Source organism: Parasteatoda tepidariorum, chromosome 4, assembly GCF_043381705.1.
Source record: "Parasteatoda tepidariorum isolate YZ-2023 chromosome 4, CAS_Ptep_4.0, whole genome shotgun sequence".
Classification (NCBI taxonomy): domain Eukaryota; kingdom Metazoa; phylum Arthropoda; class Arachnida; order Araneae; family Theridiidae; genus Parasteatoda; species Parasteatoda tepidariorum.
In genome coordinates this window covers 77,533,523-77,557,232 of record NC_092207.1, presented here as the reverse complement: position 1 = coordinate 77,557,232, position 23,710 = coordinate 77,533,523, and the positions used below count along the sequence as shown (strand labels likewise).

General features: G+C 31.5%; 1 protein-coding gene across 1 annotated transcript in view; it reads right to left on the bottom strand.

Moving 5' to 3' along the window:
* LOC107450276 (uncharacterized) overlaps positions 1-23,710 on the bottom strand; it is a 63,322-nt gene that overhangs the window by 17,464 nt on the left and 22,148 nt on the right. Inside the window, exons 5-20 of the mRNA XM_071180387.1 lie at positions 21,746-21,949; positions 20,468-20,639; positions 18,300-18,425; positions 17,329-17,513; positions 16,196-16,492; positions 14,409-14,579; positions 12,175-12,446; positions 10,150-10,393; positions 8,700-8,991; positions 8,436-8,614; positions 6,963-7,216; positions 5,191-5,281; positions 4,172-4,330; positions 3,722-4,025; positions 1,510-1,753; positions 212-392 (exon numbers count right to left, since the gene is read on the bottom strand). Coding sequence (XP_071036488.1) covers positions 212-392; positions 1,510-1,753; positions 3,722-4,025; positions 4,172-4,330; positions 5,191-5,281; positions 6,963-7,216; positions 8,436-8,614; positions 8,700-8,991; positions 10,150-10,393; positions 12,175-12,446; positions 14,409-14,579; positions 16,196-16,492; positions 17,329-17,513; positions 18,300-18,425; positions 20,468-20,639; positions 21,746-21,949 — 3,375 coding nt within the window. The remainder of the gene's footprint in view (positions 1-211; positions 393-1,509; positions 1,754-3,721; positions 4,026-4,171; positions 4,331-5,190; positions 5,282-6,962; positions 7,217-8,435; positions 8,615-8,699; positions 8,992-10,149; positions 10,394-12,174; positions 12,447-14,408; positions 14,580-16,195; positions 16,493-17,328; positions 17,514-18,299; positions 18,426-20,467; positions 20,640-21,745; positions 21,950-23,710) is intronic.

The window sequence follows — 23,710 nt, the reverse complement described above, 5'->3', positions numbered from 1 at the left end:
TATAGGGCGGACCCATTCATACATCCATTCATTCAACCACAGATCGTAATTGTGACCTAAACCATCCAACCATTCAATTCAGTACCCACAGAGGTATAATTTGATAGAATTCACTTCTTGAATAGATACTAAAGGTTTGAATTTCTTGTGTAATTACTTAAAAGTTTCTGATTTTAAAAACTTTCACTCTATAAAACTAGAATAAACTCACCACAATATCGAGTCCTCCGAATTCGGGAATGAACTGCACGGCTCCCACAGTTGTGGCATTGTTGAAAGTTTTATCGAAAAATTCGACGTAAGGTGGAAGGTAGAGACGAACTGTGGCATTGATGGGTTCGGCTCGTGACTCTAGCTTGTGAACGACTGACACAGTAACATTAACTTGCTCCCTAGAAATAAAAAATTGTTCGAAAAAATAGTTACAATGTAATTAAAAACAAATCAAACAGATTTGAAACAATTTTGAAGAGTGTGTTTGAAAGATTAGCGAACTGGTATGATTTTCAGTAGCAGAAAGAGTTAATGCAATGCTTTTTTTTACCTAAAGAATAAAATAATGTCTTAATAAATAACCTTTTTCTAAACAATATATTGCATTCGATCTAAAAAGGAAATGTAGCATCTAGAATTAATGTTGATGTACTGATAATAATCACGGAATAAAATTTTAAATTACTTAATATATAATACTTGAAATATTGTATTGTATATTGTATACTTGAAATATATAATATTTTTCAACTCCACGGTTTTTCTGTTTTATTTAATTTTCATTTTTTTAAAAATAATTCGTTTAATGATTTCATAAATAAATGAATTCAAATTTCAGTTTGAATGATATAAAAATAATAAATATTAAATTAATAAATATAAAAATTATAAATATATTTATTATATACATATTTTTTAATAAATGCTTTAAAAATATAAAATACTTTAATAAATATAAAATGCTTTATTAAATATGAAACTAAAAAGTTAATCTTTTAAAAAAAAAAAAAAAAAAAGACACGGAGAGAACTGCACGTGATACTTACAAAAACGCTTAACAAGCGTTATAAGTTGCGCTGCCTGTTTTTTTTATGAAGTTCTTAGAGTTTTCATTACATTTAGTTATAAAAATTGAGTATTACAAAAAGGTTTTGAAGCAGAAATTGATCCACTTGGCAAGGCTTCTTGCTTCTCCTAATATATTTTTTAATCATTTTATTCCATTTCATTCTCACTTCTAGTTAATATTTTAATTAGTAAAAAATTCCATTTTTAATTGACCTGATTTTTATGGTTTTCACAAGTATAGATATAAAAACTCTACAATTTTGTTTTTAAAAAAATGCGAATACTACTACTTAAGAAGAAAATATGTTTAGCAATTATTAAGAATCACATTGCTTTGTGTTTTAGACACAAACATACAATCTTCTTCGAATTTGATTTTTTGTTAAATTTTTTAGATGAAAAAACTGAAATTATGAAAAGGTTTTTTTTTGTGTGACAGGAACTGACCCACTCTGGTAAGGTTTTCTGTTATCGACGTGTATTCTGACATCTAGATCTGCTCTCTCTGTTCCATCTCTCAACACTCTCATGGGCTGATCGATGTCGACGACAGCTTTTCCCACTTCAGCCGTGAATCTGAGATCAAAGATCATGTCATGATCTGTCAGAGGATGATCAGTCATTTCGACCTCCACTTCAATTGTTAAGTCGTCGTCTCCGTCTTGAAACATATTCATCTTATGCGACAAGCCTACAGGAAAACGAAGAAAACAAATGGATATGGTTTACCATTTATGTTTAGATTATGTTAACATGTTCATCTTGCGCGACAAGCCTATAGGAAAACAAAAAAAAAAAAACAAATGGATATGGTTTACCATTTATGTTTAAATTATGTTAACATGTTCATCTTACGCGACAAGCCTACAGGAAAACGAAGAAAACAAATGGGTATGATTTACCAGTTATGTTTAAATTATATTAACATGTTCATATTAGGCGAGAGGTCTACAGAGAAATGAAGAAAACAAATGGATATGAATTCGCATTTATGTTAAGATAATAACATTTACACAATATCATTGCGTAATTTATAACTTCAGCGATGAAATTTTATTAACAAATGAGCTAGTCGATATTTTGGAGGTTAATTACTTTTCATAAATTGCAAAAAGTTAAAACGCACTAACGTTCTAAAAAAAATCTATTTTCAAACGTTGCTTGTTTTCTAAGCTTGTTAATTTTTTTTATGTGCTATTACGATATGCTCACGAATCAAGCATTTTTGATGTGCCTATGCACAGGGAATTTAACTTTGATTATTTTTTAATAATTTAGAACCAGAAATTTATGCGTTATTTTTTGAGGAACATGCAAACGTAGGACACGTAATTTTATAGCAATAGCCGAATGTTTAAGAGAAAAGTGAAATACAAGCATGAAATAAGACAATTATTGTAAAGATTTCTTGGAAAGTTGAAAAGGTTGTGGTTGCGAGTTCCTGGTACTCCGTCTATGAAAGTACGATCCATATATAAGTACCAGAGAATTACTGCCTGCCATAATGTCTAAGAAATCAAATATTATGGCAAAGTAGGTTTGTTGATACGGGCCGGTACCATGTTGAATAGCCACAGAAACTTTCACTTCTTTGAAGAGTTCGCTGCTAAGGCTGTTTTTCGATTGCTCAGTCGTAATATGAAGTGATGCTTTTTGCCAATAATATGCTATTTTTATAACTGTTGCGAGTTTACAACTGTTACTCATGAGTGTAAGGTTAAGTGTAGCCTATCTAAATCAGCACTATCAACGCTTATTTTGAAAATGGCGCCAAATGTCAATATGGAGAAAAGCCACAGTTTCTGGAAAATGAAAAGCATTTGTGGTCTAATTTCTTAATATTTAAAATTATACTGCATTACTTTGCTCATAAATATTTGCAGAAACTGAAAATAAGGTAGTGGTTTTGATAATTTTCATCTAGGAGAAAAAATGTTGCAGAATTGGCAATTTTTTTAAAAAAAATTGATAACTTAAAAAATATTTAAGTTATTTGTCTGTTCTAAAGCCTAGATAATTCTTCATGGCAAGATTATATATATAATTGAAAATCATCGCATTGCTTCAGATGCAATGCACTTAAGCTACGTTTTTTTTCATTTTCCTTGGCATCAGAGTTTTGAAAAACGGCGTTAAGGGCAAGAAATGCAGAGATAAGATCTTGGAAGCCTGTTTCACAGCCGGGCGAATTGGAATTATATTTCAAATATATTTAGACATACCAAATATATTTCATACAACGTCTCAGATCTGAAAAAGGCAATTGTGGTACGAATTTTTCTCCAATTTATTGGATAAAAGTTTCATTTGTATTATATCGACTTATGCCCATACCAAATTTCATTAAAGTCACTGAAATAACTCTTGCAATAATCGAATATATACTTTTAATTTTAAACAGGAAAATACTTAACTTGCATTAAATGATTAATTTTCGGTTATATCCACGATGTCTTATAGTTTGTCATGAATGTTCTATCTAAATAATAATTCAATCAGCTTTTTTTCAAGATATCGAAGAAAATGCTTCCAATTGAAAGTTAAGAGTAAATTTTATAACTTTTTGTAAAAGTCCTGTGGGTCAAGTAAAACTATTAAGAAGCTGACATCAGAACATTACATACACTATTTTGTGCTTCAACATTTCTATTATACAAACCTAAATTCGTGAAATATCCTATGTAAGCTCTAATGACATCGTTCTGTGTGGTAGGACCCGTGGGATTGAAAACCACTTTAGGCTGAGGATAAACCATCGGACATGGAATGTTTATACCACCGGAAACCAGGCGGATGTTGTGTACAGTGAGAATAGCTCTGTTTTCTTTATGGGGCGCTCTAGCCTCAACTTCCACTTTGACAATTGCATCGATAGGTATTGTGACATTAAATGGAACCCAAAGTCGCTGGTGGATTCTGATTGGAATGGGTTCTGCATGAACTAACTTGAGCGAAGCATTATCCTAAAATAATGGTATAATTACATGGGATAATTTCATGGCATAATTACATGGTATAATTACATTGGATAAAAAATTTATATCTCAACAGTCAAAGAATAAAAAAAATGATTAATTTTGTAAAATAAAGCATAAAATCTATGACATACTTTAGTTTCAACTTGGTCTGGCTCTCGAGCTATGGTGAATTTAACAGTGTCAATTTTCTTTTCGTGTGATCCCACTCTGGCGAAGCCTTCTAAGCTGAAAGAATCTTTAATCTTCAAGGAACCGTCATCCGGTGGTCTCATTGCTACTCGAATGGTAACCTAAATTTTATAATAATGTTAAAATAACGTCATAGTAACGTAAGTAATGTTATAATAATGTTAAAATAACGTCATAGTAACATAAGTAATGTTATAATAATGTTAAAATAACGTCATAGTAACGTAAGTAATGTTATAATAATGTTAAAGTTACATTGTTATATTATTTTATTTAAAATTTAAGCTAATAATGGAAGTACACTGTAAAGTAATTCCTGTTCTAATTATGGTAAAAAGTACTGGGACTAAGGGTACCGGTACTTTTTACTGTAAAATTTATTTTTGCATAAAAATTTACCATAATTTTTACAATAATATTTACTCTAAAATCACTGAATCACAGTAATTAAATAAATGTTACTGTAAAAATTATGGTATAAAATTTTCCGGTTAAAAATGGATTTTATGGTATAAAAAAATTTATGGATGCTGTACTCTTTCGGTGAGCATGATTGGTGCACATGATTTTGATAAAATTTGTTGATTTCGCCAAATGTTTAGATTACGACAAATTTTTAAGAAAAAGTTATATTGTTTTCAATTTAGTGGGAAAACTTATTGAATATTTTAATTGAGCATAGAAAAACTTGAAAGCTATGAATATAGTAGATAACTTTACACATACTTATATGACCTTCCGTTATTTTTAACTTTATGTCAATGAAAAGTTAATCCCAAATTCCTCATAATTTATGATCTAAAGTAATAATAATAACATAACCAATCGTCATAGATCAATAATTAATAATCATTACCCTATTTTCTTCATTACCTTATTCCCAAACTCCTCATAATTTATGATGCAAAGTAATAATAATAACAGAACCAATCGTCATAGATCAATAATTAATAATCGTTACCTTATTTTCTTCATCCCGATTATCGACGAAAGTATTACAGACTAGACCAAGATTATAGACGGCACTGTCATTTCGGTTGTTACCCGAACCACTAAAAGGAAGGAAAACAAAAGATAAGGAAATTAGGCCTAACCTTTAGATTTTTTTTTGAAAGAAAACTAAGCAAGTATAACGTTTTGTAATAAATAAAAAAAATTACGCATAATGCTCAAGATGAGAAAAGAATAAGAGATATCAAGTATAACTCACAACTAAAAAAAATACTGAATAAATTACTTATTTAATATAAATGAGCTATAACGCTTACTTAAAATAATAAAAGAAATGAATTAAGCACAATACTCAGTTAAATTTATGTTAGAGTAGAAAGATTAGAAATTTGAAAGATTAGATTGAATTAGAAATTAAGATTTGTTTAACTCCACATACTTATAATTTTGAGCCAACCTACGAGATTAAATAGCATCTGGAACAGTAGCTGTGATTCTATAATTTATTTTGTTTTCAATGTGTACTATCAAATTTCCATTCCCATTTATTGAAATCAGGAACTTTAAAATTTTACATGCTACAAAATTTTGCCTAAACTAAATAATTTCAGTTTAAATACAAAAAAAATATTATTGTTCTAATAAAGGTTACTATAAACCATAAGTTTATAGTAAAGTTTAAGTTTACTATAAACCTTAAATACTTTTATCCTTAGCATAAATGAGTGTTAAACGGCACTAGATACCCGGTCAAATTTGCCGGTATCAGGTAACGAGAACTTATAACCGGATTCGGATCATGAGAATCTGCCCATTGGTGGGTACCATTTATTGCTGGGTAGAATTTAAAAAGTAATAATTTTATTGCATGCTTTAAATGCTACTTTTATTTAATTCTGGAACTAATCATAGAATTCATAATTAATAATTTTAACTAGTCAAATCATAATAATTTAAATAATATCAAATGATTCATTTTTTGTGAGAAAATGAAAATGAAATATTAACTCTTCAAGTTCAATAAAAAAGTTCTCTGTCCCTTGCAACTATGCAATCGATCAGTCAGTAAGAGTAACCCAGTAAATGACTAGTCTTTTAATCTCTATTAATTCGTAATCCTTACAGGGGGAGATAATAATATAAACTATTAAAATTGAAATAAATCTTATCGCTTAAACTATGCAGTTTTTAAAAAACCGCATGAAATTTCAAAAAAAAATTAAACATAAGACAGATTGCTTCATTTCGTACGTAACATGCATTGGATGATCATACATTGGCTAATCATACATAGGTTGATCACACATAGGAACATCACAATTCTTACGGTTCTTTCTGACTACAAGGCCCTCCGAAGGGTTATATTCATCATTCTCACTTCTTTTTCCTTTTTACATTTTTTATTTTTTTAATCTTAACTTGAAACTATGTGCACAATTCTGATATTATTTCCTCTACATGTTTAATATTTTATATACATCTTGCTTATAAAATCATTTTAAGTGTTTACGAGTAACATAATAACTATCACTAACCCTTAAACTGACACAGCAGGTACGTCAAACACTCTGAGCGTGCTACTAAATCCTATTTTGTATAAATTGATTTAATAAAAGTTCAATAAATTGATAAATCATTGCAAATTTTGAATTCCAGAATGTAAAATTATCACGTAACTACTTTGAAAAAAATGAGCAAAAACGTATGTTTTAAGAGTGATAAAACTTTTATAATTTTTGATGCCAATTTCGTCAATGAAAATAAATGACGGTTATATTTTACCTTGATGAAAAGTTGCTCTCCACTTGAACAGGAGAGAAGCATGGGTAATTTCTCCCCCTGAACCAGATACCGCCAAGGCACATGTCGTATGGATATCTCTTGTTTGCATCAGTGTTTTTAAGTTCAACAACGACAGGTGCCAAGGAACCAGGTTCCAAAGACACTTCCAAATCAACAACCACTGGACTGCCCATGGAGATGGCTTTATTTGGATATGCAGCTTTAAATGCCAGGGCTTTTGGCTCTTTGGAAGCCTAAAATGAAAAGAATTGGAATAATTTCATCTAAGAGAGACTAGCACAAAGATCTTTTAGCACTGATAGTAAAATAACATAGAACCAAAGTAAAGAGGTAAAAAATGTAGAAGAAACACATTGATTTTTAGACATCGATCTCCTTGACTTGCACATAATTGTTTCTACATTTTTTTTAAGTGGAACTTTTTATATGTGGGTTAAATAGTGAGTTTCATAATTTTAAGTTACACGGAATGAAATTACTTCCAAATATCTAGATTCTCATTTCCCTTGACTTCATAATTCAAACAAAATCCATTAATTTACATAGAATGATTTAACATCTAACTTACAACTTTTCTTAAAAGTACACTTCAAAAATCTAGTGTAATTACACTTTCTTAATTTTAAGCGAAGTTTTAAAATGATTAACTGGTATTACAAATTATTTTTTTTTCTTTCGCTTTCCCCCAATGTTGAGGTAAATATATTTTTTACTCAAACTCTTCTTACAATTAAAAATTTAAGTTCTGTGCTATACACACCCATGAGCTAAATTCAACTTCTATAAGAATGATTCTACTATTTTATTGTCACACTTAGAGTCAACAAATGCGAAATGTTTTTACAGCAAAATAGTATTGTCAAATATCTTCACAAAATTCACGTAGGCAAAAAAACTTTTACTTATTTATATCTTTTTGCCTTAGCAAATGTTTAAAAGCACCTCTACAAGAGCCTGTTTTTCTGCCATGAGTATCATAAAAGTTAAAGCTTTACAAATTCTGAATAAATTGTAGCATGGATACAATGTGATCATCATTGTTCACCAGTTTCTTTAATTTACCAGATAAGCTGAGACAAATTGATTTGAAGCTATATGGGCCATTGTACTATCGTGACTTTATAAAAGTGTTTATATATAAAAAATCAACGTATTTGACAAGAACTCGAGAAGAAGAATATAGCTGAAATCACATGGTTGTGTCTAATCACGTGATTGTTAGATATTAAGCTTGGTATATTTTCACGCTGAATCAATTTTCAGATAAAACTCAATTGGACACCTGCAAGTGACGTCACGCACGTATGTTGAACCTGATTGGCTGCTGAATCATGGCAAAAACAAATGCCATGATTTACCCGCATGTGACGTCGCTTGCATGTATCCAATCGACATTAGGTTTAGCTTTCTTGTTAACTGCATGAATGATTTGTTTGAACTTGAGATATTTACCATTGTATTACTAGAGGTATCTGCTTCTAAATCGACTTTTATTTTGACTTCACCTTTTCGGCTCCCGCCACCAAAATTCACTCTCCACTGCAGGGTAGTTTCCGGCTGTTTACAGGAAGGTCCTATTCTCACAAGAGCGATGGCCACCAACCTGTCATGGTCGGGATCTGAACGGAATCCTGAGAGAAAAATCACATTTACATATTTGTTTGCTGATGGTTTACAATTTTAAAAAATCATTTCGGTGTAAATAAGTTTACTTACCTACGTTCGATAAAGCAGAAAATTTTAGTCCTGCAACTTTATTACCGTCGAGGGGGTTGTCGTGTGGATGATAGAAAGGTTCAGTTTGCATATCCACGCATGGAAGGTTCCTCCCGAAAGATTTCACCTTCAAACCACAAAGACTGATATCTCTGGTGGTTCCTTCTACTTCCATCACCACGGTGGAAATGGTTTGTATCTTTGTGTCCAGCCAAATGTCAACTTCGGCCAAATGACCTGGTACGATTTTTTTTTCAGCATCGTAGTGAGCAGAAGCGTCAGGCCATTGACTCTAAATATTTTGAAAGTAATCGATGTAAGAAAACTATACACTTATTAAAATTCAAATTAATTCAATAACATTTCAATAATTCAATGTTTTCTTCACTTAGACGAGAGCAAAAATAGTGCTTCACATCAGTTATGACAGTATCGGACTGTACACATACAATATTTAGACGCAGTTAAAAAATAAAACTAAACTAAGCTCAGTCCTACAGCCTGACAGCCCAAGAGGGCCAAGGCCTACTGTGCCCATCTCAGTTTTCTTGACCTTGAGCAGATGTTCCGGTAAGGTGGTCAGCCGAACGCGGAACCCCCAGTGTTTAGTTCTCAAGCATGCTTGTTACTCATTTATCCACTGAAGGAATGAAAGGCTGAGTCAACCTTGCCCTGCCCGAGGATCAAACCAGGGACCTGTGGCACGACAGCGTTAAGCGCTACCGCTCAGCCACCGGGCGTAGGTAAAAAATAAGTAAGCTAATAAATAAACAAGAATTGTGCTAATAAATGTTTATTTTTTGTCTCAAAAAACGACTGACAAAGCAAGAGAAAAGTAAAATAAAAACATTAAGTAACTAATTCACTTTTAAAAAATGAAATCCAAAAAAACACTTATCTGTATTACTGGAAATGAATTACCTTTAAACTGATTATTCAAGATCAGAAATACTTATATTTTGATTGACATTCCCAAATTTAAATCTAAAAATATTATTCCTCAATAATTTTAATGAACAAGGTAAAAATCAAATCATTCATGGGGTTTATTTGAAGTAAGATCGTAATAAATTTATATTTATTGGCAGTTAATTGCTAACGAACTGGGACAAAATCAAATCACTCACATATTTGATACGAAACAAGATCATTCATGATTTATGCTTATTGATCGTTAGTTTGTAGTAAGCTGGGATAACTTTAATACTTAATAAGGACAAGATAATTTTATAATTATTCTAAACTTACTAATGCTACATTTATTAGTTTATATTGTATTGAAGCTTAATTATATATAAAAAAGTATAAATATACATAACTTTAATTTAAAATTATAATGATTTTATACTTTGACATAGAGAACTACACTTTTTAGATACTTTATGATAAAATTGAGGATTTTGCGAAGATAAACATATTTTTGAAGAAAAAAAACATGTTTTTAGTTTACCTCTTCTAAATCAGGTGGTGGTGCCTTTTTCATCGTATAGTTGGCCATCGCACTCCAAATTGTATTTTTAGAGATCAACAAGCCGGAGCTAATGGGGTATTGTTCATCCTCCTTAAATGTGGTGCCTTCTGGCATTTCAACAACTACAGAGACTCTTGCAAAGTTCTTTCCATCGACAGGCAAAGCTCCTACATCTCCCAGCATGATACTCGTCATGTCAGGCTTTAAACGATTCTTTGGATCGCTAAACATAGATACATAACAGCACGTTAAAAATGGCATAAAGCTTTCAAAACTCGAAAAACGTTAAAAGAAAAACCTTTTCACAAAAAGCAGACATAACCACACATGTAATGTAAGTAAAATATTTCGAAGCTTTCAGAAAAAGCTTTAAGTTTAGGTAACTAGGCTAACTGCGTCCGTCAGGCTAACTGCGGAATGTTTTCGTGGTTTTCATCGCCATGTAACGCAAATGCGGGATAGTTTCATCAAAAAATCCTCTAGGAATTCCCTTGTCTTCTGGATTGGGCTCAAAATTTAAAGGGTACAGAGTTGAACATTGGTAGTCGTGCACTCAAAATTGGATCGTCTGTTCAATGACGGTTATAGAATTATAATATAAAATCTATGTTGTGAGAGCCCAAGTACTCGCCTTCCAATGACGGGACTAGTGTTCGAATCCCAGCGATGGTTGGTTAATACGAATTCCGCATCTGGCTTGCTCCGACCGCAGTGCTGANATATTGACGCTACTATCATTACTGTATTTCTGAAGTTTTAATACGCGTCTATTTTTTTTCATTTGGACAACTCTAATAGATTACGAAAATGATAAATAAAATATGGGTGATTTAAGAAAAGGTTGTGTGTTCTTATAGAAATAAAGTAAATAAGTGTTCACGCAAGTCAATAACAAGGACAAACATATTATCGGGAACGATGTTAAAAAAACTTGTCCCCATAAATATCTTTGAATTCATCAAATTTCTATAGCTTTTAATTATAAGCTCGTTAATAACTGAGGAGAAATAATAACTAATTGTAAAAATAGATTGCTTGTAATTGTGATTTAACCCAAAGCACGTAAGCTACTATGCGAGGATAAACATGTTACTGAGAACAATGTTGGCACTAATATAACAATCTATGTTGTGATGAGGTGAAGGGGGTTCGAATCCCAGCGATGGCTGGTCTATACGAATCCCGCATTCGGCTCGCACTGATCACAGTGGTGATGTAAAAATATCCTCAGTGATAGACGAATCAAGAGTTAGAGTCCCCTTTCCGTCAGGCTAACTGTGGAATGTTTTTGTGGTTTTCATCACCATGTAACGCAAATGCGGGATTGTTCCATCAAAAAATCCTCAAGGAATTCCCTTGTCTTCTGCATTGGGTTCAAAATTACAAGGTTACAGAGTTGAACATTAGTAGTCGTGCACTCAAAATTGGGTCGTCTGTTCAATGACGGTTATAGAATTATAAAATAAAATCTGTGTTGTAAGAGCCATGGTGGTTTAGAGGATAAAGTACTCGCCTTCCAATGACGTAACTAGTGTTTGAATCCCAGCGATGGTCGCATCTGGCTTGCTCCGACCACAGTGCTGACGTAAAATATCCTGAGTGGTAGGCGGATCATGGGTTAGAGTCCCCTTTCTGTCAGACTAACCTTGAAAGGTTTTCGTGGTTTTCCCCTCCATGTAACTCAAATGTGGATTAGTTCCATCAAAAAGACCTCTACGAGGGCAAATTTTTTCTAATACTTGAGTGTCCCCTTGTATTCTGGATTGGGTTTAAAATTACATGGCTACGGAGTTGAATATTGGTAGGCTTAATTTCAAAATTAGGACGACCATTCAACGCTCAAACAAAAAAAAAACTATGTTATGAGCAATATTCTATAGTCCATATTAAACACAAAAGATAAGAAGATAGGATATGAAAAAAAAGATATAATTAAACACAAAGGCAACAAGAAATTCTTGAACATTATTTCATATCATTTTACTAAACATCAGTAAATCTTACGTTTTAGAATATTTGGTAAAATTTGCGTTGACCTCGTCCTGATGCATACGAAGACAGGGTATATTTCGGCCAACATCACTTAATTCCGTTCTGCAGACATGGACTGCGGGAAGTGGAGGATTATTCTCACCGGAAGCTTCCATAAACACACCTGCGTACCCTTGTCCTCTGGGTATAAGCATGGTAATGTTGAGTACAACTGCTCCACCGAGGTATAAGTAAGGCCAAGCAACACCATTTTCGACAATCATATCAGGAGATTGATAATCACCCTAGAAGACATTTTTAACGTACTTTAATGCATTTATTTTGATATTTATTTCGAGCTGATGGTTAATTAGTTTTATTATACTGTCAAATTGAGTTACAAAAATAAATAAACAAAAAACGAATTTGAACTGAATTTTCTTAAATTTTAATATGATTCGTTGAAAGTTATCGTTCAAAAATTTCTGAATAAAATGGATTTTTAGATTGGTTTTGGTTAGATTGACTGAAATTTTTTCCCAAAATTTTTTACTTATACTGCCACCTATTCTCTCAATCACCCCTCCCCATTAAATCAAAATTAAAAATTAATCGAATGAAAGAACACAATTTTCTTTTTGCAGAATTAATTCAAATTTGTTTTCACGAATTTAGTTTCCAATGTTACCTAATAATTTTCTTGGCTACCATTGCAATTTCATCCAACTTGTTTTTGCTAGTTAGTTAGGTTATTATGAAAACTCCTTAATATTTTTTGCCAAAGTGATTATTTAGTAATAGTACAAAAAGTTAAGTCTTGATATTGCTTTAGAACCTTAAAAAGTTATTTTGTCTTCTTTGTTTCAACTGCATACGTTGTTTAAGTACGTTTTCGAGAAATAAATATAACTTATTTACTGTTCAGTAATTGTAAAGCGTTGTTAAAACTCTCCTAAAATTTTATAAAGCGTTTATCTTTACAGGTGATTGAGACTATGGAACTGGCTTGGAGTCACCAGATGGAAAAATGAAGAGAGGTAGGTGAAAAGAATCTCGCGAAGTATGGTGATCAATGAGAGTAACCGATTTAATTGGCCGAGTTGGAATGTTGACAGAGAAATCGCAGTGGACAATAAGAGAGAACCGAAGACAGAGATAGCGGCCCCATGCGCCTTTCAAATATTGAGAACTTCAAGGCCAAAGCACAAAAACAAAAAAGAAATATCTTCTGTTATTTAAAAATTACCCAAGAAAAACATATTCCTTTTATGTCATTTTTATAGGAAACAATAAATATGCGTATAATTATTGATTGGTTAGATTTAAACTAATTACAATTAAAAAAAATGAGATAACTCAAGCTAAAATTCTTGATGGTCCCATCAAACATTTTGATGGTTTATGTTGGTTTCAGTGATATTCATGATGGTCCGAACTCATTTGATGGTCACCATCATCCAATATTTTCTATTATGCGCTCATGGTTTTTGATATGCCAACAGACTTCCATCATTCCATAATGGAAAATGCTACAAGTTTGATTCTCATGGACCAATAATCCATGACGATCCGTGATGGTTCATGATGGTTCCAACTCAACTATACATTCCCAAGATGTTTTAATGGGAGTTCCTGTTGGTTTTCAGGAATATACCATCAAAACAATTTGTTTTGTTTTTTTACATTGAACCATTATAAATCTGCCCGAATTCCTACATAGGAATGATGGTTGTTCACGATTGTTCCAACATTTAATTTCTAAAGTGCTATAATGGAAATTCGTGATGATTCATAATGGTACAACAATGCATTTTCATGATTGTTTAATAATAATTATTGTTGGTTCAGCAGGTACATACCAACAAAACAAATTTTTTTTAATATTGACACATCAGAAATCAGTCCGAATTACTTCTTTGGGATGATGGTTGTTGATGATCGTTCCAACATTTGATTTTTAAGATACTATGCTAGAAATTTCTGGTGGTTCAACATGAACAAACCATCAAAACAAGTTGCTATTCTTATGTTGGACCATCATAAATCAGACCGAATTCTCACCTTAGGGTGATGGTTACTTATGTTAGTTACCATCAAAAATATAATGGTTCCTGATGAAATTATTGATGGTTACCATCAAGATTATGCTGGTCCATCAATGGAAAACCATCAAAATTTTTCATTTGGGAAGGTATCTCCAATAAAATGGCTCCGAAACTGATTTTTAAGTAACAAACAAAGAATTACCGGAAGAAGTTTTAACATACTTTCTTTTGAATAGTGAGAGCTGCAACAACCACCTCATGTTCTGGTTTGCCTTGAGTACCAATCTTTATTTTTGGTGCCAGTTGAGTATTCTCGTTATTTACGCTCAAGTCACTTATTTTCATGATGAGGTGGATATACATCATGGAATCGTTATAAATAGATGGTGTTCTCTAGAATGTATAAAGTTTTCCATTAAAACATGACTGAAATTCTTTTATAAAAAGTCAGGGTAACTATATATAGCATTGTTATCTTATTCAGTGTCAATACAAAGTACACATTTTGCTATTTATAAAATTTTTTAAATGGGATTCTAGCAAATTATTTTCATTCAACTCTTTTTAAATAAAAATAAAGTTCTTAAAACCAAACATTTTTTTTCATTACTTATTAAATAGAATTCAAAGTGACAAACTCTCATGCTGAAATACTTTAATAATATTTATAATCTCGTTACTGCAGAAAAATAACTTGACCAACGTATTAAAAATTGGCTTATGCGCTGACATGTTGTTTGAAGAGTTAAACACTATGAATTGGCTGCAAAAAAAATTTCTATATAACATTCTAGTTATAGTTTTAGATCGAAAAACATCTTAACTGCAAAAAAAGTCAAGTTATTGACGCGTTATAGTGCTACAATTTACATCTCAAAAACTAGTATTCTAGTAAAGGCTTACTTTCTGAATATATGTTGCTCATCTATAAATTTAAATACCATACATAATTTTTAATGAATAACCTACTCTTCCACTTAGAAACATTTTAATTCATTTTAAGCACTTTGAAATATTTTAAATTATAGCTTTTTTTCATAATTTATCGTCAATACGTTGGTGTACTACATGAGTGTTATAGTCTGCGATGATAATTACAAATAGGACCGAGTTAATCGATTTTATCTAATGTGTTGCTGACCGATACACTCTTATGCATCACTGGTCGACAAGAAAGACCTCTCCAGCTTGTGAAAAAAAACTTATTGCAACATATTTTTTGTTATGTTTTTGTTAGTATGTACTAAACTCGATACTGACATGAAGCTTATGTTTGTTTGTTGTAAGTATTACGATTTCCTTGATCAACTGATTACTTAGACAGTATGCAGTTTCTACCAAAATAATATATCTTATAAATCTTTTTAGCAGAATGATTATATTAATACATATTGCGCATGATGACACGGAATTTTCCTTAAGCCCATTTTTCATGCTTTTTCTCCTTATTTTGCATTAATTTAGACCAACATAAATGAAAAAATATTTAGAATTTTAATAATTTATGGTTATGCAATAGGGATATATAAGTACAGATAAGGACACAAGTGTCTCTTGCTAAGTATGGACTGACGGCTTACTTCTAAACAATAATTTTTTCAAATTTGTACTTATTTTTCGTCACTTAGATCTAAGAGATATAGAAATTTATCATTGAAATTTCTTTAATTCATCAATAAAATCAATTATTTATACATTTTTGAGAAAAAAAAAACATTTCTAACTACCTTTATTGGATTTTATATATTACATACATAGTTCTGATAATCTAACAGATATATTTAGCAACTATTAGATTTTTTTTCAATAATTAAAAATATTTTTTTGTTTGCAATAAGAAAAAAAATACATAAAAGCGTCACCATTGCCTCATCTGTGCCAAAGAGTTGATATCATTATTAACGTTTTAATTTACACATAGGTTTTCATTTTCAACCGGTTTAAATAATAGATTAACAATTAAAAAAAATCAGATTTCTTCTGTTTTGTCAAGAAACATCAAAACTTACCTGCCCAGTTACATGTATTCTGTTAAATTTGAACAAAAATTTTCCGCCATCAGTTATTTCTGGATCAATGAAGGTCGTATTTAAATAAGGAACATCAAAACTTCCTTTGTAGTTCCATAATCTCGCCGAACAAGCCTCCAGCCTGGGTATACCTTTGACACGAAGAACATCTACTTCCATGACGTAATCAGCGTAACCATAGTTGGTAAGATTCGACCACAGTGTGTAAATAGCCATGTCTCCAATTGCTACTTCCGTAGTAGTCAGTTCACCTTTAGTAGATCTAACTGTAACCATCTATATTAAAGGAAAGAAAAATTTCATTAATGTTTTAAGAATAAACTGCTTTGAGGATACATTCAAAAATCACGAGACATTTACAACTCTTCGAATCTCCACACGTCATTAAATGCTATCATCTTTATGATTAAATATTGCTTAAAAATTTGTGTTTTTAAAGTTTAAAAGCAGAAGACAAATGAAGATTAATACCATAATTTGAAACCATAATAATGATACTGCAAAAAACTGTCTTAAGTTATAAAACGCCTCTAAATTCATAAATCTTAAAACATTTTAAATTTTATTTCCTTAAAACCTCCTTATTTCCTATTTCCTTAAAATTTCTACATATTTTTCGGATTCCATTTCTAAAACGTTTTGAAGACCAAAATTTTCTTTTAAAAAATTCCCGCATCCCTTGTTACATTCTTCCCATCATGGGTTGGTCCTGACAATTTAATGGAGAGAGATTTTTTTTAATTTTTGTGGGCTTTATGAGCCAAATTTTAAACATTCTAAAAATAGATTCTGTAGAAAATTTGAAGGTATCCCCTGTTTTTTTATCCAATATTTTGCAGAAAAGTATCTAAATGATTTCTAAAAATTTTCTCTTAAAAATTAAAAATAAAAATTCTTGAAAACAATTAAAAACCTGTAGAAAGTTAAAACTTCGAAAATACCAATTAATAAATTTCAAACTTTTTTTCAGGAACTTCGAAATTTAAAATAGACATTTTTATCTCATTAATTTTATCTCAATTTAAAAAAGAGACAATTTTTTTTTGTTACCCGGTTACTATAACATGCTGTATATTATTGCTGTATATTACATGCTGTGAAAATAATATTACCTTATCTGCTTTTTTCCTCTCCACAAGTTTCACTTTGAAAGGTGCGCTGTAGAGCTCTTCTTTACCAACGACAACTTTGGTGACAAAGCTCACCTCTTTTCCCAGGTTTGTCTCATTGTTCAGAGCATAAATTGCAAACGTAACATTAATTACATTTCCCCTGTCTCTGGGCTCTCGATAATTTCCTAAAAAAATAATACATTATTTTCATTAAATTCAACTTGAGTGAAGAAAATATTAAGAGGAAAGAAGGAAAAGTACCTATACAGCTGTATGGTTGGGTACGGAATAGATCACTCCCCTAGCAACAATTATACCTCGGCCCCAGTTGGGCTCAAAATTGGCTCAATATGGGTCCTAGATGAACATGCTCCGTGAAACCTATATTGGGATATCTAGATTTTTTGATATTGGTCCTATGCTGCATCAATATCGGCTTATATGAGGCCAATATAGGGCTTATATTGGTTGAATAATGATTATAAAATATGGGATGAATCTGACAATTCCGGCAGATTTTATTTGTAAATTGGCACTAAAATATTGAGTGAATCGGACAATTCTATATAGAGCCGATGTTAGTTGTAAATTGGCACTTAAATATCGGATGAATCTGACAATTCTATATGCGGCCGATGTTAGTTGTAAATTGGCATTAAATTATTGAGTGAATCGGACAATTTTATATTGGGTCCAATGAAAAGATAGTTTCTGTTGACTAGCTAGTTTGATTAGAGTGTGACGGAAGCTTAAAAAACGCAAGCATTTTAAAATCAATTTTATTGGTGGCAGAACAGACCGAATAAATTTAAATTCATTACAAAAATTCATTGACTCCTAGTTTCTATTCAGTTTCTAAATTTTCTGATTTGAATCCAAATCAACCAAGCTGTTCGAATTTGATTCATTTTCGTGATTCGTTTTTGCCCAACTCTTATAAATAAAAAAAAAAATTTTACCGTAGAACTTACCAACATTAGTCATGATACCCAGATTCATAACTGCGGAAGTATAGATGACGTCATCATCGGATCCTATTTTAGTTGTGTTGTAGAAGTAAACACTTTGGGGGACCGTATCATAATTCACGTCAAAATCTGCAACAACAACAAAAAAATGAATAGCATACATAACAGTATAATATAATGTAACAGTTTAATAAGTCAAAACAAAAAAAAATTGCACAATTTTTAAAAGTACTTACGACTTCAGTGTTTAAAATTGAAGTTTATTTGATTTAATTCATTAGACACATTTCAATGAATGAAATTAAGCAGAAATTTTTCAAAAATATCAATATGTAACTTAATAAATAAAGATATTACTTTCATATAATTTTCCGGATTTACCTCTGAGAACCTTAAGAAATCAATAAATTGGTAAAAAAGAGTTTCAATTAAAAAAAACTGTCGAAGATTGTAAATTTATAATTTACTTGGTTAACTTTTATCATCTTTTAAGGTTTCTGATTTATTTAAAACTGAGATTTGAAGAGAAGAAGCACTACATAATGAAAACAATAATAAGGAATTTATTAAGTAATTGGCTATAAGAAAATAATGAACTTTTAAGAAGTAAAGTACTTAACTATGGCAAAACAGTTTATAACACTGGAACAAAATATGGGTAAAACCAGAGAAAATATTGGTGAAATGTTATATTTTTTAAGGGGACACAAGACATTCAAAACAAGAAAGTACAATTTTCATTCGATCATTTTCAAATTTTAACAGAATATTGGTAGCGTTAATAATTGGTAGCGTCTGTGTACAAAATTTCCAAAAAAAAGATAATAATTTGTTTTAAAGTTCTAGTTGAAAGTATGGTTTTTATTGTTAGTAATTAGAAAGTTCCTCGAAAGTATTTTAATTTTTTGATGAAATTTTTACCAAAATACGTTGTTTATAGACATTTAAATTAATTTAAGGGGGTTATGATAACCGTACAAAAATATAACGTAACTAAACATTAAATTTTCATTTTGTCATCAATTTTCATTTCTTGAAAAAGCATGCTTTAATTATGTTTGTTCAATTATTAAACAATTAAATTAAGATACTTTATATTTTTTATTTTATAACCGTCGTTGAACAGCCGACCCAATTTTATGAGTTTACGACTACTAATGTTCAATTCCGTAGCCTCATAATTTTGAACCCAATCCAGAGGACAAGTGAACTCCTGAATCGAGTATTGGGAGAAATGTGCCTTCGTGGAGGACTTTTTGATGGAACTAACCCGCATTTGCATTACATGGAGAAGAAAACCACAATAACCTCCCACGGTTAGCAAGGGGACTCTAACCCATGATCCGTCTACCACTGAGGACATTTCACGTCAGCACTGTGGTTTGGGGGCAAGCCGGATTCGAAATTCGTATCGACTGGGATTCGAACCCGGTTCGCCGCATTGGAAGGCGAACGCTGAGCCATCGCAGCTCAAATTAAGATACTGATTTTATCAAATGCATTTAGAATTAAATAAGACACATCGAAGAGTTTCTGAGAAATATTTAATTACAATAAAACAAAAACTGGTGCGCAAGGGACTTTTCGAAGTGGTGAGAACAGTAAAAAATCCCATTTCGAGTAAAAGAAACTTTTTGGCAACAAGAACTACATATTGATGAATGGACCTTTACAAATTTATAATTTCATAACTCGGTAAGAAAAACTCTGATTAAATCACGATTTGTTGCCTCGTGAAGTGTATTTTTTTTAACACTAGATTGCCTAAGGAAGTCATTTTGACTGCTTTTTAATTTCAATTTGAAAAACAATGATGACATAATTTCTTAGAATTTTGTGACTTTTTGTACAACATATAATTTTTTTAATTGTTAATATTTACTAATAACTTGTTATATAACTGAAAATAATATCAAAAATATTAAAAATTAATTTTAAACAAATTTCTTTATACATTTGTCATTCTTTCACAATGCAGTCATTTTGACTGCTTTTGGGCAATATAGGTATTTCAGTCCTTCTAGTGTTAATATCTCAAAATCAAAATAATAGATATTTGAAGGATTTTCTTTCATTCTGAACGTCCAGTGTCTCCTTAAATGACTTAAATTAGAATAATTTATGTCTAGAAGAAATCATATGTGCTGCAATCTTTAAAATATGCTACTGACCTTTCACCCCTAAATTTCCAACCGTGACCACGTCTCTTTCTTCCGGCGCAATGACCTCAAAAGTAAAGTTCTCCGATTTAACAGCACAATGAGTAATCATGGTGTAAACTCCAGCACTGTCCAGAGGAATTTCTGTAGGGCCATCGATATCTACTTCAACTAGTTTTTCATCCTGTAGGTCAGATAAACAACATTACCACATTGACAGGAATTTCAAATTAACTGAAATTGTTTCGAAAATTACGATCAATATTTTTCTTGTAATTATTTTTAAAAGTAGTTAAGTTATTTAAAATGGTGAATGGTTATTTGAAATGATGAGTTAGAATTAGATAAAAAAAATTATAACGTTTGAAATACACGCTATTGATGTGGGGCGCTGAATGTTAAAAATTTAGTAAAATTATCAATTTGAATTTTAAAATTTAATTTTTGACTTCAAATTTAAGAATAATTATAAAGGTAAGATTAAATGTAAATTTTTAAATTCAATTTTAACTTTTATTTCTTTTAATTCAATTTTAATTAACAGATCGGTTACTGATGACCACTATTATTAAAATAAACGTATAAAACGTATTAAAATAAATTTCTCAGGTATCAGTATAGATTGAATAAACTCATTACAATTAAGAAAAAATGGTTTTTCACCGTTGTTATGAAGATATTTTAATTAGAAATATTTAAGAATGTTCAGCCCAAGTATAGAACAGACTGCCGAGAAGTGAAAATCCAATTTTTCAATTAATTACAGTAATTAATCTTACCATTTATCATTTTTTGTATTAAATTAGTTTTATTTTAAATTAGTTTAATCATCAACTCTTAAATTAATTCTGAAATTTATTTTTCATTTAATCCTGAATGCCATTAGAGCAGCCTGGCAGGCAAAAGATTGTCTTTTTCTTAACCTTCAATAAATACAAAATATAAATGGAAAAAAAATGCAAAATATTTAAAAATACAAGATATAAAATTATAAATCTTACTAAAATTACCATTATTTTTGAGACGCTGCTTTTAGCAGCGACAATTAACTACTAATGCAACGACAATTAACTTAAACGTATCCTAGCATCAGAAATTAATACCTTTTAACTGATGTCTAAAGGGAAAGATTTAAAAGAAATCTTATTGAAATAAGACATATTGAAAATCTTTCTGAATGTAATTTTTATTGCTATGAACATAAAAACAAGAAATGCAGTCAAAACTGTAGAAAATCTAATCTAAATAAACTAAAAAAAAATAAAAAAATGGAAATCAAGCTATACTTACTGTTGAATTATGAACAGTAACTTCTGACTGTCCGACCCAGACGTATGTTTCTTTGTCGTACTCAGCTCCTGCTGTCACCAAGTACTTTGCATCAAAGACGGTACTAGGATTTTTGATTTGAGTGACTGAGAATTTCAATTCGAGAGGTACTGGATCATCGTTCGTATTTTTCACTTCACCAAAAGTTATAATAGCCCTATCATACTGTAAAGATGAAAAGAATAAATTTGAGCAAAATTAAATATTAAAATATATTTAGATTATGGGACGATTTTATGAGTAATCAGTATCCATCTCATGGAATTTTGTGAGCAGGATTTACACTCTATAACAAAAAAATCGACGCAACAAGAAGGAGTTGTCCGATTGAAACGAAAATAGGTGGATAGGAAGACAATGTACAGAATAATAAATGATTAAAATTTCAGAACAATTGAATAATTTATTGCAGAGTTACAGTAACAAGTTCAATAAGGTGTTGACCCGCCTCTAGCCTGGATACAAGCTGCCACACGGCGTGGCATAGACCGATAAAGCTCCCGGATGGTCTCTTGCGGTATTTCCTGCCAAATTTAATCCAATTGTCGAACGAGGTCATCAACATTCCGTGCCAGATGCAATCGCCTTCCCATCATATCCCAGACATGCTCGATGGGAGAGAGATCTGGTGATCTGGCAGGCCAAGGAAGATTTTGACAAGCTTGCAGACAGCTCATGGCAACACGTGCAGTATGTGGTCTGGTATTGTCCTGCTGAAAAACCGGCCCAAGGCGCTGCAAAAGGAACGGTAGCAAAACAGGCCATATCTGTTCAAAACATTCATGCATCCGAAAATTCAAAGCAATCGGATGATTGCTTCTTGGTGCGTCGATTTTTTTGTTATTGAGTGTATATCATTGTTGTTCATAAAAAAAGATTACGACAAATAGAACTCTACCTTGAAAATTTATGAAAAGAAATTACAGCTGTACTGTAATTTATAGAGAGATATTTTAACATTTTATGTTTAGTTAACAGGACTCATAATTCAATTACGTAAAATTCGGGAATTCAAAACCTGAAAAGTATTCTTATTATTCTTTTTACTAATTTTCTCGCAGAATACAAAGTAATTAATTATTAATGAGTATTTTCGAGCATAATAGGAAAATAAAAAAGCATAATTATAAATTGAACGCTTGATCATGCTCTCAATAAAGATAAACATTAATTTTGCCCAAAGAAAAAAAAACTCTAACAAGTTGGTGATCCTTTTTTAAAAACATCCCTTTAAAAACGCGTAGCGGATCTAGAGATGAGATGGGCTCGACTTGAGCTCGGGCTCATTTATTGAAGAAAGTTTTCAATCCCCCTTCAAATCCTGCTAGCTGCCTCACCGTGGCGAGGGATTGCCACTGGGCGGAATGGGCGAAGTACGTCGGGAGCTTAGCTCCTGGTAGGGCCACCCTAGGCATGAAGGCCATTCCATTATGCCCAGCTAATGCTAGCAGGTGAAACTATGGAGCTAAATCAGTCTTCTACCTTTGGTGCTCCAGGTCACTTTCGGCCAACAGAAGCTGTAACACTTTCCCCTGTACCATGAGTCTAGTTCAATCCAATTCTCATACATGCTCATATGATTCTGCATCTTGGACCAAATGGCAAACTCAGGTTATTGGATATTATTAATCAGTCATGGAAAAGAGGTCGTGTACCACTTGACTGGAAAAAGGCGATTGTCACCCCAATAAGGAAGATGGACAAAGATGCTGGATCTCCTGAGAGTTATCGTCCCATCTCCTTGACTAGCATCCCGTGTAAAATAATGGAGAAAATGGTATTAAATAGGCTTATTTTTTATCTCGAAACAAACGAAACAAACAGTACGGTTTTAGAAAAGGCCATAGTACGATTGACCAAATCTTATATTTTTGCCAGAGTGTAAGAGACGCTCAGAATATGCGGCCCACTAATCATACTGTGGCT